Raw genomic sequence first — 20,026 nt, 5'->3', positions numbered from 1 at the left:
CGGAGCAGGGGTGAGAGGAAAAGAGATGGAGAGAAAGCTAACGAGAGAGAGAATGAGAGAGGAAAGGGAGAGGCAAGAGAGCACAGGGAGAGGGGGAATTTGGGAGAGGGAGAGAAGGGAGGAGGGAGATGAGAGCGGATTGGGAAAGGAGAGATGGAGAGTCCACTGTAAAAAAAAAAGCAACCTATAGAATTTACCCAAGAAATGTAGGGTAACAATTTGCAGCCACTTTAATTAGGTAAATTTAAACCACATATTTTGGGTGAAGAATACCTTAATTCAATAGCGATGAAATACTTACAAAACTTGGATAAAGTTTACCACACATTTCTGGTTACATTTCAACCACAGCGCATGACTCAAGCTGGGGGCTATCATACTTTGTGTTTCTCAAGAACCGCATTCTCTCTTAGCATATTTATTTCATTAACGGAGATCAGCCTATTGTGGCAGTATCAAGTCTTTCAAAGCAATTGTAGTGCCAATTGACTTCTAGAAGACTCAGCAGTGTAGCATCTGCATTGATATGTTCCACACTTGTGTGAGCATGGCCGAGAAATCATTGTTTTCAATACAATCCACAGACACGGTTTTATGAAATGAAATATCCATATAGCCTGCTAACCTTACCTGACACACTGATAATACAAGCAAGAACAAATCTTAAGTAATGACCAACGTTTAGCTAAGCTTATTTTACCATATTGTGCATTTTCTTTGTCGTTTTGTTTGCTTTTGTGCGGATTCGCTAGCTAACAACCACTCAGAGTGATCAGTTGTCACCGAGGGGCGACGCCATTTTGTGCTGATGAGCCGATGACCTGTCAGCCAATTAGTGCGGCGTGAATGCGTCACGTGATGCATATTGTAGTACCAATGGCTTTTAGGCGGATTTGATTAAATTTTTTCTTGGTAACACTTTTTACTGTTGTCAAATAGGTAGTGTAGGTAAAAAGTACCCTAATTTTTAGGGTACTAAAATAGTAAAAAAAATAGTAAAAATAGTCAAACTAAAATAGTAATGTAAATTGAGATCCTGCCCCAACTGGAGGAGTTCAAGTATCTTGGGGTCTTGTTCACGAGTGAGGGAAGAATGGAACAGGAGATCGACAGGCGGATCGGTGCAGCGTCTGCAGTGATGCGGACTTCGTATCGGTCCGTTGTGGTAAAGAAGGAGCTAAGCCCAAAGGCAAAGCTCTCAATTTATCGGTCGATCTATGTTCCTACCCTCACCTATGGTAACGAGCTGTGGGTCGTGACCGAAAGAACAAGATCCCGGATACAAGCGGCCGAAATGAGTTTCCTCCGCAGGGTGTCCGGGCTCTCCCTTAGAGATAGGGTGAGAAGCTTGGTCATCCGGAATAGACCAACTCAGAATAGAGTTGCTGCTCCCCCACATCGAGAGGAGCCAGATGAGGTGGCTGGGGCATCTGATTCGGATGCCTCCTGGACGGCTCCCCGGTGAGGGGTTCCGGGCACATCCCACCGGGAGGAGACCCTGGGGACGACTCAGGACACGCTGGAGAAACTACGTCTTTCGGCTGGCCCGGGAACACCTCGGGATCCCCCCGGAAGAGCTGGATGAAGTGGCTGGGGAGAGAGAAGTCTGGGCGTCCCCGCTAAAGCTACTGCCCCCGCGACCCGACCTCGGATAAGCGGTAGAAAATGGATGGATGGATGTTAGATGATTTACAATGATTATATTTCTCACTCTCCAAAATAATTTTTCACAGTGAAAGAGGAAAATGAAAGGCAGAGAACAAAAGAAATTAGAGAGAGCACAGGGAGGGAGAGGGAGGAAATGAGCAAAAGACGACAGGGAGATGACAGATGGAATGGGAGATTTGAGAGCAAAAGGGGAAGGAAGGAGAGTGGGTGAGAGAGGGACTGGGGAGAGAGAGGGATGAAGGTGAGAGAAATTAATGCGGGAGAAAGAGAGCAACAGAGAGAGACGGATGAGAGCAAGAACGAGAGAGCGATTCCCATTTGAAGTCTCTGTGGATTCAAGTATGTAATAATTGACTCCAAAGTGTAAAAAGAAGTTCAGCACTGTAAATACAGTCTTTACTAACAATGAGTGATGACGCATATGAGTTACATGTGACACCACTTCCCGTTTGTCTTCTTTTGGAATAAGCCTCACCACAAAAAAAAAAAAAAAAAAAAGAAGCCAAGAAAAAAAAAAGTGGCTTCAAAGTCGTGTGAAGGTGGTCCAGCCCAGCTGTGACTCGGCAGCTGGTTTGCCATCGGGGACATCCTTGACCACCTTGGAGCAAAATGGCATGCGGTCAACAAGGCATGCTAGCAACCGTTAGCATCCATGCTGCTAACCTCTCCCAGGGAACTCTTTTCCAGTTCTACGGCAGTACCACCCTTCTCCACAAGCGGTGATAGCGAGTCACTTTGGGTCATCTTTCTGAGTGAGACCGAAACAAAGACAGCGGTGAGGCTCTCGCGACATGATCAAGATGGCTGCTTGAGCGAAACAAAGCTAATTAGTGAGCCCAGCGTGACGCTGAGAGACAAACACGAGACATCTGTTAGCGCTGGTCTACACGGAGGTCACATTTCATCACAGCACAATGTTCCCACCCTTAAACACTATGCTGGGTTTCAAGTATTTTCAAACATTTTGTGAGGTCAGGATTTAATCTGGGGAACTAGGTTTTGGAATACGAGCAGGATGAGGATTTATATACACAGGTTGAAAGTAGACTTGTGGTCAAAACCCTACGTGTTTGAGCCGATCAAGGCGTCAGAGGCCGTCTGTGACGACGGCTAGCGTCTACTTAGCAGCTGCAAAGAAACTACTGGTTCGATGCGACGGGGGACAATGGAAAAGGCGACACAATATGGCGCAGAGCGGATTGGAAACACAGACTGGTAAAGGTATGTTACATGTATATTTGCGCCAGCAGGCTGTCGGTTGTATTCCAAAAAAAAAAAGAAGCCACAGTCATGAGCAATTAGCCGTACATGAGAGGTAAACAGCGCAGCAATTTGGTCTAAACCAGGGGTGTCAACCTCATTTTTGTCGTGGGCGCTCAGAGGACCGTTATGACTGTGAAACCATGTAAATGTTTCATCGCCTCATTACAGTATTCAGTGGCGGCTTGTCAATAGAGGGCACTATGGCGCCGCCCCACCTCTGCTGAGACACCTTAAAAAGGAAAAAAAGTGAAAAAATTTAACTGAAAATATTGTAATGAAAATATCAAATTATATGTGTACCTATTTTTAGACTAGGAGTAGGATAAATAGTTAATGATAAATGTATTTGTGCTTCTCAGGTTGTCTCATTTTATGATGCAACTTCCAGTTTAGGGTGCATCAATGTTTTCCCATTGATTCTCATTAAATGTTTGACATGCACAGTTGGTCCTCGCGAAATACAAAATATATTGTTGAAGTAGGGCATTAGATTCTCGCACCTTTTAACATTAAACAGGGTTACTGTTAAATCCTCCCAGCCCCATCATGTTACTGTAAAAAAGTTTAACTGAGAAATTGCTTTCAATATCTCAACATTATTATTATTTTGCCTATGACAGAGTTTGACATTTTGGCACAGACTTTAGCAAGAATCATGGAATTTGACGCAAATGATTTACTTTCGCGGGCCACATCAAAGGACGTGGCAGGCTGGATTTGGCCCCCGCGGCCTTGAGTTTGACACCTGTGGTTTAAACTGTAACTGCAAATGGTGTTAACACATTTCTAAGGCTTAGTGCATAATCACCACAAATAGTATAGAAAAACTTCTTACCTGCTTCCTTTGCGTGCCGCTTTTCCCATTGACGCGATTGTCGAAGGGAAAAGTCATTGGCGCCGTAGCTGGTTTGAGCCTGGCTCAAACTATGCCCATGTATCCGATACTATCTGATAAATGTTTCTGAAAACACGCCGGTTTGAAAGTTATGTACGTGTATATGCTAGGCAGCCACGAGATGTGCATCAAATGGCCACATTTTAGACATTTTCAGTTGACCACCTCTTGATATATAAGGTAAATATCTGCTGAGTTGGCGGGAACATGGCCAACAGGTGACGAGCGTGAAGTCTCACATTTAATTGCAGCCTCTCGCAGACGACACATACACAACATCGTGACAAGAAACAAGCACACATTATTAGCATCAAACTTTGAAGACAAGACAATGACTCCTCCACCTTTGCATCAAACAAAATGTAAGAAGAAAAAGGACATTTTAGCATTCTTAGCTGTATAACTGTAAAAATAAGCAATTTTTCAAAATAAGGGTTATTAAAAATAAGTTAAAACAATAAAAAAAACAAAGTAGTCTGAGCATAGCATACTAAGATAAAATAAGGTAAGGTCTTTAATGAGAATCCCTGTCCCCCGCGTTCAAAGGGTGTTTCCCGATGAAAAGTTGTGCTGAGTTCGCATCTCCTCCCACATGTGCAACGCTGCAAAAAGGCTAGTGTGCTGCTGCTTCTGCTGTTTTTAAATGAGGATGAATGGACAACCGCGCTTCAATAATCATCACCGTGCTACCGCCTACTCGGGAGGCGTCGGGGAAACAACACGAGAAAGTTAAACTAAAAGTTTACAGTCATACTTGTAGTGACAGAGCACAGACCATACGCATAGTGAGGATTAGCATTGTTAATAATGCGAGGTGAACACGGACCATGTCAACATACAGATAGTAAGTCGGGACAATGTCAATATACATTAGGTGAGCAGGGATAATGTCAACATACAGTGGCTATAAAAAGTTTACACACCCGTTGAAATGAGAGGCTTTTGTGATAGAAAAAAACGAGACCTAGATACAGTAAATCAACTTTTTCTACCATTTATCTGACCTAACTCAATTGAAACCAATTTAAAAAAACTTTTGAGAGGGGACGATAAACTGAGCTAATATGGTTGCAGAAGTGAGCACAACCTTTTATAACTGGGGATGTGGCTGTGTTTAGAATGAACCTGTTATCTTCAAACTCATGTTAAATGAGGTTCACACCTGCCACCATTGAAAGTGCCTCTGATTAAACCCAAATAAAGTTCAGATGTTGTTGTAGACTTTCCCTGGCATTTATTTTGCATTCTTTGTGCTAACACTGACTGCTATTTGGAAACTGCTTACAAATTCCGTCCACCTTGACGAAGAAAACAGACCCTGTTCACAATGCTGCCACCATCATGCTTCACTGTAGATATGGTGTTCTTTTGGTGATGAGCAGTACCTTTTGGAGATATAGCCAACAGGTTCAACCATGGTCATCGGACTACAACACATTTCTCCACACGCGGTTGAGAGATTTAAAATGGGTTTTATTCTTTGTAAGATAAGGCTTCCATCTTCCACAATATCCCGTTGCCCAGACCTATGAAGAATATAAAAGGTTGTCACATGTATTTAACAGCCAGTACTTGCCAGAATTTCCTGCAGCTCCAGTGTTGCTGTCAGCCTCTCAGCAGCCTACCTGCTCACTATCATCTTTTTATCAATTTTGGAGTGGCATCGAGTTCTTGCTAATGTAAATGTTGTGCCATATTTTGATAACCGTTTAACAATGAGGTCCATCTGGTGTTGTGGAAGCTCTCTGTGGACCATGACTTGCTCTGTAAGATGTGACTTCAAAAAGTCAAACACTACTAAAACAGAACTTTATTTGTGCTTAATCAGAAGCACTTTAACTGATGGCAGGTGTGCTGACTCATATTTAACATGACTTTCGAATTTTACTGATAAATTCTGAACACAGCTTTATATAGTTATAGGAGAGTCTGCACACTTGTGCATCTCCATAATCTGAGTTGTTTATTTTTACTTACCATTTCAACAATATTATTTCCTTTCAAGTGAGTTGTACAGGCTATAGGTCAAATTAATGGTGGGAAAGGTTTTGGAATGATTTGCAGTGGGTACAGAAAGTATTCAGACTCCCTTAAAATTTTCACTCCCCTCATTAATGTACACACAGCACCCCATATTGACAGAAGAAAATGATATTGTTGAAATTTTTGCAGATTTATTAAAAAAAGAAACACTGAAATATCCCGCAGACATAAGTATTCAGACCCTTTGCTCAGTATTTAGTAGAGGCACCCTTTTGAGCTAAAACAGCAATGAGTCTTTTTGGGAATGATGCTACAGGTTTTTCACACCTGGATTTGGGGTTTCTCTGCCATTCCTCCTTTCAGATCCTCTCCAGTTCTGTCACGTTGGATGGTGAATGTTGGTGGACAGCCATTTTCAGGTCTCTCCAGAGATGCTCAATTGGGTTTAAGTCAGCGCTCTGGCTGGGCCATTCAAGAACAGTCATGGAGTTGTTCTGAAGCCACTCGTTCGTTATTTTAGCTGTTTGCTTAGGGTCATTGTCTTGTTGGAAGGTGAACCTTCGGCCCAGTCTCAGGTCCTAGCACTCTGGAGAAGGTTTTCGTCCAGAATATCCCAGTACTTGGATGCATTCATCTTTCCTTTGATTGCTACCAGTCGTCCTGTCCCTGCAGCTGAAAAACACCCCCACAGCATGATGCTGCCACCACCATGCTTCACTGTTGGGACTGTATTGGACAGGTGATGAGCAGTGCTTGTTTTTTTTTCCCACACATACCGCTTAGAATTAAGGCCAAAAACTTCTATATTGGTCTTATCAGACCAGAGAACCTTATTTCTCCCCATCTTGGAGTCCTTCAGGTCTATTTTAGCAAACTCCATGTGGGCTTTCATGTGTCTTGCACTGACGAGAGGCCAGCTCTATTTTGTTTGCGTTGCAGCTGCTGCTATCTGGTGGACAAGTTTGGTAAGGCACAGTTGTCGTCCATTGCCCAATGTCCTGTTTTTGAAGACTGTCCTATTGAAAGCCTTAAAATGGATGGAGCCTTAAAATTTTGTTCTGCTAAATATTTTTACACAAGTTAATGCCTCTCTGTTCTCTGCAATCATATGTATGTACTCATCTTTTAAAACTGTAACTACTTTTACACACTGTTTCAGAGACTGTAAGTGGGTGCGTTTGTGTCTTTTATCATTTGTTTTGTAAAGCACTTTGTGTTGCTTTTTTAAGTGTGAAAGGTGCTTTAAAAATGGAGGTTTGATTGATTGACAAGTAGTTTGAATGTATGAAAAAAACCCAACCCTGTTTTGCACAAAGAAGAAAGCATCCAGGATCCATTTTGTTTTTGACAGATGGCGTTTATTCTCACAGGCATCATCTGACATTAGAATAGCTACAGAGACGGCCATTTGGAACATGGCTTCTACAATTCCAAAAGGGCAGGGAAGATCCAGGATTATGCAGAGCAGGGACTGATCCAAACAGATAACAACAAAAATAATCTAATCATGAATTAATGAAATCAAGTCAGTAAGTTTTTATACCGGTGGTCCCAAGAGAAAACATTCAGTCGGGTTAGCATCGCCGTCATCAAAACATTCACGAGAACTGAAGGCCTCTACGAAAAAATGTCAGTGACATAAATGTACATATTCGGTGTGTTGATAAGCTAATGAGTGGAGCTCACCCATAGTGTGCGTCAACAAGCCCTCTGATAGACGTGAGCAAGGGTGAACACGGTTAGTGAGTGAGCACTGACCAAGTCAATATACATGAGGTGAGTGTAGACCACAGCCATATACCCCAAGAGTGAGCACGGACCATGTCAATATAATGTACTATAGGTGTAGTGAGGCCGGACGGACCATGTTGTGTACATATAGGGAGCATGTCCATATACACACATGGTGATCACAGACCATGTCAATATTTAGTGGATAATGTAAGTGAACACGGAACCATGGCAACACATGTAGTGAGAGTGGACCACGTCACATACACATAGTGAGTACAGACCATGTCTACATTTGTGTAGTGAGCATGGTCCATGTCACATACAGTACATATATTGAGCATGGACCATGTCAACATAAAGTGAGCATGGGCCATGTTGACATGTGGTAAGCCTGCACTAACGTTTGGACATGAAGTGAGTACATGTTGTTAACATACATGTTGGGAGGACGGACCAAGTCGGCATATAGTGAGCCCAGGCCATGTCAATATACGTGTACTGAGCATGTACCGTGCTGTATAATTATATTGTGGACCATGCCAACATATATGAAGTGAGCACAGACCATGTCAGATAAACGTGGTAGGCAGGGCCCATGCCAATATACATGAAGTGAGCAAGGACCATGTCAACATGTAGTGAGAGTGGATAACATAACATACATACAGTTTAAATGAGCATGGACCATGCCACTATAGACGGACCATGTTAACCTACATGTAACGCGTGTGTAAAAGCATCATTCATGGAGTGAGCACAGACCATGTGATAATCTTTGCAGTGAGACTATAACCGCATCAACACACAAAGTGGACACGGAACATGTCAACATACAGTAAGTGTACTGAGCGCGGACCACGGGTAGAAAATACTAGGCAGGTCAAAATGTATATAGAGCGCGGACCACGTCAATGTATATTTATAGCATATGGGTGGGCTTTGTCCTGAAAAAATGCTCACTTTTAAGACGTGCCAAGAATCAAGGCGAATGGCGTTATGTGGCAACATGAGGCCCGCGCATCACACAATCAAGTCTGGTCTACGTTCCATAAATAAGACACATCCAGCAACATTTGTCACATTTGGACTCTTAGTTAACAAAAGAAATGTAGATGTCTGTACTCACCAGGAGGTAAGGGGACATTTCTACAAGCGTTGACTTGAGGACATCCAGCAACAGGAAACACAGCGCTGGGTTGTTTAGACCGGCTAGCAACCCGACACCATCCAAAACTTCAAAGCACGAACAGCGGCCATGTTGGACCACTACAACGCTAAAAACAATACCTAATAATACCTAATATTTAGAAAATGCACTTGAAGCAACCTTGATGAGCATTATCACTTAGTGGCCTTGTGTGTGTTAGGGCTTAATACTGGCATAAAGATAAGCAGAGGGAATCAAAGTGCACATCATAACATGTCCATCAGAAGGCGCTGCGAGTGCGTTCAGTTACTCGCCACCTCGTCCGCTGCATTGTCAACCGCTTCGAGAGTGCCGTCCAGTCCGCCGCCGCGTGCACGCCAGATCTTCACCGTCCGGTCGCTGCAACACAAAAACAACCCAAAAGTCTAAATAGAGGCTTCATTTTAAATATCAAAAGGCACAGACCTCCCCCCGACTTAACCTGATACCGCACCAGAAAAAACAATACATTTGTAAATACGCAAACTCACTCAGAAGCGGTGAACAAGTGGCTGACATTGGTGGAGATGCCGTTGATGGGGCTGTCGTGACCCTTGAGCTCGCCCAGGCCGGCCAGAGTGTCTGTGTGCCACAGTTTGAGCACCCCTCCTCGGCAGCCGCTCAGGAGGAACGGAAAGCCGGGAACCACCCCTAGGGCGCAAACCCAGTCACGGTGGGCGTTCGGGACTTGCTGATGAGAGAAAGATTGAAGCGATTGGTGTGAAAGCTAGACCGAAAGAAATTGATGAATTGGAGTTTAAAAAAAAAAGCCTTATGGCGAAATGCAGAAAAATGAGGCAAATAAGCGGCTTCTTACACAATATTGTGGAGCGACCTAGGAAGTCTACTTTTCGTAATAGATAATGGGTCTCATTTACTAATAAATAGAAATGTTCTCTCTTTGCAGCGTATACGCAAAATCACCGTCAGATTCATGACACGTGTCTGTGTGCGTATGAACGATTTAAGTACCAATCTGTGCGCACACATGACTTAAGCACAAATCTGTGCGTTCGCACAGTTAGTGAATGAGGCCCAATGTCTCCACATGACATAAGATTGTCGAGTGGGACACCAATCGTCATTATCTCCACATAACGTAAGATTCGAATGCGTCGTAGCTCTTTGGCACATAAACAAGTACACACACACACAACATTTTGGAGTGGCCACGGAAGTCTCCTGGAACGCCAATTGTTATTAAAGAAAACCTCTCCACATAACATAAGATCGGAGGCTGACTAGGTGGAACAAATAAGTAATGTAGCTCCCCGGAACATAAACATGTATGGACACAACATTGTGGAGCGACCACGGAAGTCTACTGGAGTGCTAATTGTCATTAAAGACAGAGTTTCCACAGATCGTAAGATTAAAGGCAGACTGGGCAAACCTAATATGTTGCGTACCTCCCCTGAAAGTGAACATGGACAGACACAACATGGTGGAGCAACCACATGTCAGAGTCAACTGGAACACTAATCTTTATTAAAGACGTCATCTCCAAGAGCTGAAGTTGTGAACACTCCCCGGAACATCAACATGAACACACAACATTGTGGAGTGACCAGATTTCAGAGTTTACTGGAATGCTATTCGCTAGTCTCCACATAACATAAGATCGGAGGCAGACTGTAATGAACTAATAAGTCGTCAGAACATAAACATGGACATGGACATGCACAACATTGTGAAGTGGCCGCATGTCCACTGGATCACTAATCGCGAGTCATTACATGAGGAGCACCTGCAGCAAGTCCTTGCGGTCCAAGTCCCACTTCTTGATACCGTTGTCGCGGGAGCCGCTGAAGAAGAAGTCACCCTGGACCACCAGAGACTCGATGCCGTCATAGTGGGGTGGCTCAAAGTTGTGTGTCGGGCTGATGCTTCCCATGGAGCCTTCTGTCACGTCAAAGAGCTACACAAACAAACAAACACACACACAGAACCAATAGAAGCTTCCATAGTGGGGTGCAGATATGATTTGAGTGACGAAATCTTTTGAGTATCTCCTAACAACACTGTGGAGTGACAACCTGTCACTCTACTGGAATGCTAATCATCGTAAAAGACGACTTCCACATGTTAGGTAAAATCTGAGGCCCACTGGGTGGAACTGATACGTTGCTTTGATCCCTGGAACATAAATAAGGACACACCCAGCACTGGAGTGCCTGCCAGTCAGTCTACTGGAATACGAATCATCATTAAAGATGCCGGCTACACAAAAAATAAGATCAAAAGTAGACTGGTCAGAATGAATCAGTGGTGTTTCTCCCTGGAACTGAAAATGAATACAAGATTGTGGAGTAACCACATGTTAGTCTAGTGGAATAACACACCTTGACATAGTGGTCTTTGGAGCCAGTGATCACCAGGTCCTGGTTGTTCCCCGACTGGTCCACAGTCAAACACATAACAGGACCCTGGTGACCTGTGAGTTTCCCAGTAGATGCAAACCTCAAGAAATAATAGATCATGGTCAATATATTGTACATTCTTACATACTATAAAAAAAACATATGATCGGGGCCCTCACCTTCGTAGATCCCACACCCTAACTGAGTTTCCGGCCGCGGCATACAGGACCGTCCCGTTGGGGTTCAGCATGATCTGGTTGATCAGGTTCTCGCCTGCCGGGATGGTGACCGTCCGGCTGGTGCTGGATGCACAGACGTCGCCAACGTTAACCTGACCGGAGGAGCTGCAGACACAAGGCAGCGCCAGGAAATTATAAAACAAACATGGACACACACAACATTGCGGAGCGACCCCGGCAATCACTAGATTGCAAATTACTCCAAAATACATCGTCTCCACACAACGCAAGATCCGAGGCAGACTGTATGGACGATAGAAGTTGCATAGCTCCCCAGAAAATAAATACGGACGCACACAACAAAGTGGAGTGACCTGTTTAGTTTAATAGAACACTAATTAGTGGAGAAGACACTGTTTCCATACCACATACAATCCGAGGGAAACGTGGCAAAACTAATAATGAAAATAGCAAATGTCACTCCACAATGTTGTCTGCATTCATGTTTAGTCTATTGCAGCATAAGCCACAACATAAGAGCCAAGGCAGAGTGGGTTGAAATGATAAGGTTTGTAGCTCCCCGGATCATAATGTACGCACACAACATTGTGGAGCGATCCCATCAGTCAACTAGATCAGTAATCCACGACGTAAAATCAAAGGCAAATTGGGGCAGAAGTAATAAGTCGTGTACCTCAATGGAAAATAAACATGGCATAGGTCATCAGACCATAAACATGGACACACACAACATTGTGGCGCGACCCCCCCCACCCCCTTCCCGCTGACTCACCAGAGTGTCCGGATGCACTTGGCCGAGTCACGAATATCCCACACTTTGATGTAAGAGGTGGAGACAGTGAAGACCAGGCTGGAGCTGTAGCGCACCGACACCACGTTGTTGGGGTGTCCGGCCAGCGACATGATCTCCTGGCCCGTCACCAAGTTCCACACCTTGCAACTGCGGTCTGAATTAAACAGGAAGTCGTCCATTTTGGTTTGAAGCAGATTATAGGGCTCACTACTTAATCATTTTGAGGATTTGGTGCAAGGTTCCGTTCGTCACTTTAATTTACCTTTGGATCCGGTGAAGAGCAAGTCATCGGTGCAGTCGACGCACAGGACGGCCTTGCTGTGTCCCTCGGCCACATGGACGCACTGCAGCAGCGAGGCTGAGCGGCTCTTGGTGGACGGCACCGGATAGATGACGCCCCTGCAAAATTATACATACTGTACATGACCACTTGCATGCCATTTAACATGGTGGGGCAACCGCTTTCAATGGTAGGTTTTTCTTACACACACACACATGCACACAAGCAGAGTCATGCAACTCTGTGGGATGTTTTAGAACATTAGGAACAAAGTGGACACCAAAGCGATGAAACACAAAAGAGAGACAAATAGAAGATATGTTATCTTCCCTTTTCACCCAAAACATCTCATGAACTATCATATCAGATCTGAGCAAAATATTTGATGGTACTTGGGTTGAGACATACGTGGTGCAACTGAGCTGAGGACGGTGTTGGGCACATGGACAAACCCATTAACCCTGGAAATAATTAATAACATTTAAGTGCCACATTAGTTTTGACTGCTATGTCAACACATTTAAAGTGAGGCTACTTACCATGTGAAAAGGAGCAAAATAGACTTATTAAAAATGCTGTGTAATAGTAGTACAGTGAACCCCCACAAATAGCAAGGGATAGAGACCAAGCCCTGCTGCGAATAGCGAAAATCTGCGAGTAATTGACGTCCCCTCATAAAGGTTTATCCTGTACTCTAATGGACCATATGCAGTGTAACAGATTAAGCATTTCCGGTGGAAAGGTCAGGTGGCATAACAGTGTCTGCACTCATTATGTTCCAAGCTACTGGGACGCTATCTGACAGAAAAAGAACCATTGTCGTTAAATGTGTGATAGGTATATCCAATAATTTGGTGCTGGTTCTTTTCAAGCTTGAAATGGTATCAAGAGTTTTTACTTTTCAAAAGACGAGGAGTTAGCTCTTCCAGCTAACACTCCAGTGTGTTGACAGCTATGTTCAGTGATTCAACCCGGTTTTGAGTTTTCACATGTTTCCCGGTGACCCAGAACTAGAAAGGAGATGGAAAGTTAAAACTCGCAGACACAATTTCCCCATCACAACTAATAAAGAGTTGGCGGCGGTTGAAGCTCCTCCTTCCTGCCGCGGTGCTTCGGCTCCAACCGAGTCAGTCTCTTCCGTCACGCGGATCGAGAAACTCTTAAGCCATGAGCAACATTGATGCTGCCAAAAGTATATGCTTGTCATTATTATTATTTTGTTACTTGTTGTGTTTTATGTTTTCATGACCCCAGTTTCATTGTATCTGCACCATACAATGACAATAACGGCTTACCATTCTATTGTTCCATCTTTATGTAGAGCACTTTGTTACAGCTGCAGTTGTTTTTAAAGTGTTCAGTACAGTGGAGTTGAGTGTCTCAAAGATTAAGCCATACAAGTCCAAGTACACAAACCTAAACAGTGAAACTCCAAATGGCTCATTAAATCAGATTAGATCCTTTGATCGCTTCGCTGTTATTTGGATTACTGCGGCAATAAAGCTATTACGTCATTCACGGTATCTTGAAGTAATTCAAGATAGCAAACAGCGAATTCATTTTGACGAGCTTGACTCTGTCAATGTAGTCACTATGTCCTAACCCTAACCTGCTGACCGGAAATTAACACGGCACCTGACACCAAATGCAGAATTACCGCATGCAGAGTTCATTGCCAATCTATACTTTTACTACTTCAAGTCCTCAATTCAAGATGTCAGCAAATGGCACTTATGAAATAGCTGTGTTTTTCAGCAAACAATATAGATTAAACAAAAAAAAAAAAAAAAAAAAAAAAAAAGACATTTTCAAATACCATCCACAAATATGGGGCGGGGGGGCAACTTTGGTCTGAAGTCACCATTTTACGGTAACTTTGGCCATTCTCAGGGCTCACAGAGGTTTAGTGACTACCACTTTTAAAACACATGGACAGATGGACAAATTGCGAGAATTTATAGATTTCATCATTACGTGCATGTTTGATGACTTGTCATTGGTTCAGTTACTGTGCCATAGAATTTGTGGAAAATTCTGTCCCTGAAGGTTGTTTCACTTTCAGGGGTAGACCCATAAAAAAGTCTTAACAAGGCATGGCCGCAAAGACACACAGTCTGCCATTTTAGGTTCATTTTGCCCATTTTCAGTGGTTTTCAAAGAAGACCTTCTAGAGATTATGTTCGTTTGCTACCAAATTTGAACAACTTCATCACCTTCCTAACATAATGGTCTAAGACATTTTTTCCACAAAAATGCACATCACCAAGAAAGATGAAGCGAGGCAAGAGAAATCCTGTCACAAGGATAATGAGAGGTCTGTTTGGTCAATGGGAACTGCAAGCTCTGCTGCTGTGCCCAAAAACCAAAGCTAGCAGCCTGTATTACAAAACAAAACTTCAACTTGAGATGAAAGAAGAGGGTACTGCTACATTTGGGACGAATGAGAGGGTGACCTCAGTACCGAGGTATTTGCAAACCTTCAAATTCTATTTCTAAGCACTGAATATACAAAGGGTAAAATGATGGTGCTGAGTGATTGGAAGCAAGGAGAATGATGACAGAATCAGAAAAAAACTTGTCAAATCAGTTGATCAATTTAGCGCCAGGCTTCTCCAAAGCATGACTATATTAGTGGAGTTATTGTAGCCTTTTGGGTGTTGACAACAGACTCTTACTGTTTAATCTCCTTGAGCTTTGCCCTGTCACCCGTCGCTTGGGCCTTGTCATAAGTCTTCCTGCGAGAGAGCGGCGAAGGTGCCGGCGAAGCTCGTTTTTCCGCAGCCGACGGCGTTCTGGAGCCCGAACTGATCATTGGGTTTGACAGTTTAAGGGGGAAAAATAAATTGTGAAGCAGCAAAAAATGGTGGTGAAATGATGAGGCGCATGCAGGTCAACACTCGGAACTTCGCCGACTTACACGCTGGACATTTTGGAGGAGAAGCCAGAAGAGAGCGCAGCAAAGTCACCGCCAGAATCCGGTGTCTCAGCATGCGGCAGCACGGGACCCGAGAAGTCGGCCGTGTCGGGGGCGGCCTCGCTGTTGACGTACAGGAGCTCCATCTGAGTGGTGGTCCGCCGGCGAGCCTGCCGAGACAGGAAGTGAACCCACATACAACAATCACGTCGCGATATGGCCCTAGTAACCAATCAGAGAGTTCTGATGTCACCGTTATGATACACACGGGCTTCTAAGCGGGCCTATTAGCATGGAGGATTGTTATATGCTCTAATGCATCACCAGTCCTTTCTCAATTCACATGCAAAATGTTTTATTTTTTACAATACTATTTGTTTAGGAGCAAAAAAAAATATATAATAATTATTATTGCTGTGACTAAAACAATTGTAACAGACTAAAATTTAGATTAATAATGCATAAATATACCTTGAGTAAGATTTACATGATTATTTGTATTTTAGTGTTGTTCCAGAGGAGTGTTTTTTAAAAAAATATGATAAATTGTGTATTGAAATTTTTTAAAATAAGTTTATGAAAAAGTGTATTGTATTTTTTAATGAACAGGAAATAGTATATTTTAATGTTTTAATAGTAAAAAATATGTGTTTTTATTAAAAGGAAACTGAGATGTGTTGAAGCACTGGACTCAGACTGATATATTTGGAAATTACATGTACAGGTATAATTTTATAAATTTTTATTTGAAAATCTCAAAGAAAGAAAGAACCTGGCCATCATTAAAAAACAGTAGAAAAAAAGTGTGCACAACAATGATAAAAATATTATCATAACATACATGGAAAAATGCTATGTTGAAAAATACCTTATTCCTGGACTTGGTCTCTCCACAGAACTTCATAAGATCTGGCACAGTGCTGAATGGACAATGAAAACATTTTTTATGCTATCATCATGTTAAAGGCGTAGAAATAGGAAGTGATGCCACACCAAACTTACTTTCCGTCCGCAGACGGGCTCGTAGCCGACTCATCGCTGCTGCTGTCATCGCCGTTTTCTGTGAAAAAAGAAACTGTTGTCAAGCGACATTTTCACACGAAAAAAAAAATTAACATGGTCACTTACAGTGGAACCTCCAAAGTGGTAGACCGTTCCTAAATTAAAGTAATGTATGGTGAATTCATCTGTTGCAAGGCTTAACTGTTGCCATGATAACATCTCTTATAGTCACTGTACAGGCAATGTTTACATTCCTAATTTAAAAGTGTTCATGTAAGTGTTAACAGCTGTATAATATCCATCCATTTTCTGAGCCGCTTATCCTCACAGGGGTCGCGGGAGCGCTGGAGCCTATCCCAGCTGTCATCGGGCAGGAGGCGGTGTACACCCTGAACTGGTTGCCAGCCAATCACAGGGCACATATAAACAAACAACCATTCGCACCGGGCAATTTTGAGTCTTCAATGAACCAACCATGCATGTTTTTGGGATGTGGGAGGAAACCGGAGTGCCCGGAGAAAACCCACGCAGGCACGGGGAGAACATGCAAACTCCACACAGGCGGGGCCGAGGGTTGAACCCCGGTCCTCAGAACTGTGAGGCAGACACTCTAACCAGACTATATAGTACTGTAATCTCTCCTGTATAATGCGCACCCATGTACAACCCCAATTCCAATGAAGTTGGGACATTGTGTTAAACAAATAAAAACAGAATACAATGATTTTCAAATCATGTTCAACCTATACTTAATTGAATACATTACAAAGACAATATATTTAATGTTCAACTGACATTTTAAAATAGTTCATTTTTAAAAAAATCTAAAAAAAAATGTTTTATATGCAAAATGTTTTCCTTAAAAATAAAATACACAATGACTTTTGTTCGAAACAAACTACATACTGTTTTTCTTGCAAAAAAAAAAAACCTACATGCAAGAATACATTTTTGGTTGTGTATAATGTATATTATTTATGCTATTTATTTGTAATTTTTGTATGACATTGATATTAAATTTATTGTACTGCACAAATGCATCACAATAATAGCAATTTCCCATCCCACAGTTATTATCACACTTTGAAATAATACTTTGGGGGTTCCGCTGTAGATTGTAGCTGAAGAGAATGGATTTCGGGAAGGTGAAGGAGGGAGGCGGATGATGGGCTTTGTCAGCACAGTGCCATGCCGCTTCGACAGGAACGCCTTATTCACGGGGCCCGGCCAGAGAAAGAGAGGGGGTTAAAGGAATCGTTAGTTTAGGGCTCCTGGGGTTGACCTACAGGGACGGTCTCGAGATCCATGAATGCTTCCTGTGTGTGTGTGCTGGAGGGTTAGCAGGGTGCTAAAGCATGGAGGCTGCAGCGGGTGATGAGCTGGGGGGAAGGGGAGGAGGGAGAAAAGTATCTGCACCTCATGCACCTGTTTAAGTTAGTTCCATACAGTGCATGCGTTCACATAGCAGACTCTGATGATGTCATTCCACTTACCAGCTGGCACGTTACCTAGCTCTGTAAGAACACCACAACAAAAAGGAAACCGTGTGGAAACAGAAAATACATAAAAAATAAAAAATAAATGCACAAATCAAAATCACATTTGAAAAAAAGGAAGGTGAAGAAAATAAGAAGAAAGCGTCCTGCTGAACACTTGTTGGCTGATTGTACACTGACTACGTATTTTCAAAAACTATTTTCAATGCACAGTATGTGGACAAAAGTATTATGACATCTGTTCTGGTGCCAATACAAATAATATGTATGTATGTATGAATATGTATATGTATGTATGTGTATATTATAGTAAAGAATTATACATGTCTTAATGAATCAACCAATAAGAGGTTGAGACAAAAGTGATGTACCACAGGCCTGTTTTACTTGAATTTTGACTTTAATCTCCTACATAACTCGTTTTTTTAATTCACATCATAGTCAGTGTTTTGCTAAGGTAAAGACAATTTCTCACCAGAAAAATATATTTTTTAAAAAAGAACTTCAAAAACATCTGACTTTATTTTTGAAAAGTTATAAGTATGCTAAAAAAGGCTCTTTTTCAGAAAAAAGTTGTTTCTAAAAATATTTTTTCCCTGTGTACAATTATTCTAAAAAATAAAAATAAAAATAGTCATAAATATGACTTCTACACATCTTGATCAATCAATGAATCAGGGGTTAAGAGTAAAGTCGCCATTTTAGAGCCCTCTATAGCTGTACAGTTGCTGTGCAGGGAGCATTCAGCTGTGTGCTACATGGACAAAAGTATTGAGACACAGACCATATATTCATCAGAAGTTGGTGTCACAAAATCTTTGTCCAAAAAAGCTAAACTGAAACCAGTTTGTATTCAGCAGCAGGCGATGGGAAACTGAACAAGTCATGCAACAAACATGACAAGGTAACACTGAAAGCCTACCTTGTAGGGCGTTGCCGAGCAGCGCGTCCAGCTCTGGATTGAACTCAGCCTTCTCCTTGAGCATGTGGAAGAGCAGCTGGTTCTGAGTGGCACTGGTGATCTCAGTCTGCTTTAGGCGGCCCTCCATCACCTTCACCTGGGACTCCTTTTGGGCCGCCTGCAGACCCTGACACACAACCACACACACAGAGGTGAACATCTATTGGAACCTGGCAACATAAATGGAGCTATTTGGTTGAGTGGCTAACAAGCTAAGTGGTCATCCTATCCCATCAAGCGAGGTGGCTAACTAGCCTATGGGCCATTTCACCGATTTTATGGAAAAAAATGACAACAAACAAACACTCCATTGATCAAATTCATGAAATTAGCATTGATAGCGACAAAAAATATGAGACATCATGGTTATTATTTTATGCCTCAAAAGGAAAGCAAGTAAAGCCGGGTGGCTAAGTAGTGGTCATTCTCCATTCTTTATGAGGAACGGGAAAGAGCTAGGCAGCTAACTAGCTTAGTGGCGAATTAGGGTGACTCAACACTGCCCATGAGGTACAAAGTGGTATCTGAGAAAACAGTACATACATACCTTGTTTATAGCCATGGACATAAAGTGATCCAGTAGAAAACGAGCCTCTGCCAGGGTGCACGATCCAATCACAGCAGAGACGTCCGCGGTGTCGCCTTCCTCCTGGACACCAACAAAAACCTTGATGAGCGACATATCCCAGCATCTCGCTGTCCGTCTATTGGATTTTCTCACCTTGGTCTCCTCCACCTGCATGATGTTGGCCTGACAGTCAGCGATGCTGTCGTTGATGTAGTCGATGTTGGCGGTCAGCGCATCCACTTCCTCATTGAGTGGGATCACCGCCTTCTCCACTTCGGACCCTTCTCTGACCAGTCGCTCTCGCTTCTTCACCACCTTCTCCTTGCGCTTGGTCAGCTCCTCGCGTTGCTATGGAAAGAAGACACTTGACTGTGCCGACAGTTTAGAGAAAGCGTGCCGCTTAACCAGTCATGTGCCCTGTGGGCCTTCAGACACTATAGATGTGCTTTCACGTAGGCTGAGTAATGTTGATATTTTTCCCATTCTCTGATTGGTTCAGCCAAATAGTCCTGTGATTAGTTGAGCTGAATATATGCATGAGAATTGCACCGCGCTTAACAAACCTTGGCCAATTGTACACTGACCATGTATTTTGTTGGACAAACGCCATTCAAGATGCAATACATGGACAAAAGTATTGAGACATCTGCTCTGATTTCGGGGACAATACAAATGTGTAATTTTATTTGAAAACATTATACAGATCACTGGAAAAAGTAAAAA

At 42.8% G+C, this 20,026-nt stretch overlaps 1 protein-coding gene across 6 annotated transcripts in view; it reads right to left on the bottom strand.

Moving 5' to 3' along the window:
- Nucleotides 1-7,143: 7,143 nt before the first annotated feature.
- The window catches only part of kif21a (kinesin family member 21A), a 50,346-nt gene continuing 37,463 nt past the window's right edge, over nt 7,144-20,026 (bottom strand). For 4 of the 6 annotated variants that reach the window (XM_061773977.1, XM_061773973.1, XM_061773972.1 and 1 more), the window contains 15 exons: nt 19,457-19,651; nt 19,283-19,384; nt 18,697-18,862; nt 17,772-17,792; nt 16,279-16,336; nt 16,145-16,196; nt 15,280-15,446; nt 15,038-15,166; nt 12,345-12,481; nt 12,062-12,236; nt 11,269-11,433; nt 11,072-11,189; nt 10,477-10,647; nt 9,221-9,420; nt 7,144-9,089 (listed from right to left, as the gene is read on the bottom strand). In XM_061773977.1, coding sequence (XP_061629961.1) covers nt 8,993-9,089; nt 9,221-9,420; nt 10,477-10,647; nt 11,072-11,189; nt 11,269-11,433; nt 12,062-12,236; nt 12,345-12,481; nt 15,038-15,166; nt 15,280-15,446; nt 16,145-16,196; nt 16,279-16,336; nt 17,772-17,792; nt 18,697-18,862; nt 19,283-19,384; nt 19,457-19,651 — 1,953 coding nt within the window. In that variant the 3' untranslated portion in view covers nt 7,144-8,992. The remainder of the gene's footprint in view (nt 9,090-9,220; nt 9,421-10,476; nt 10,648-11,071; nt 11,190-11,268; nt 11,434-12,061; nt 12,237-12,344; nt 12,482-15,037; nt 15,167-15,279; nt 15,447-16,144; nt 16,197-16,278; nt 16,337-17,771; nt 17,793-18,696; nt 18,863-19,282; nt 19,385-19,456; nt 19,652-20,026) is intronic. The other 2 variants (XM_061773975.1, XM_061773974.1) reach the window with 2 other exon arrangements.

The sequence above is a fragment of the Phyllopteryx taeniolatus genome, chromosome 5 (genome assembly GCF_024500385.1).
Source record: "Phyllopteryx taeniolatus isolate TA_2022b chromosome 5, UOR_Ptae_1.2, whole genome shotgun sequence".
NCBI classification, from domain to species: Eukaryota; Metazoa; Chordata; class Actinopteri; order Syngnathiformes; family Syngnathidae; genus Phyllopteryx; species Phyllopteryx taeniolatus.
Note: the sequence above shows the minus strand (reverse complement) of the source record. Positions and strands in the feature narration are given on the sequence as shown.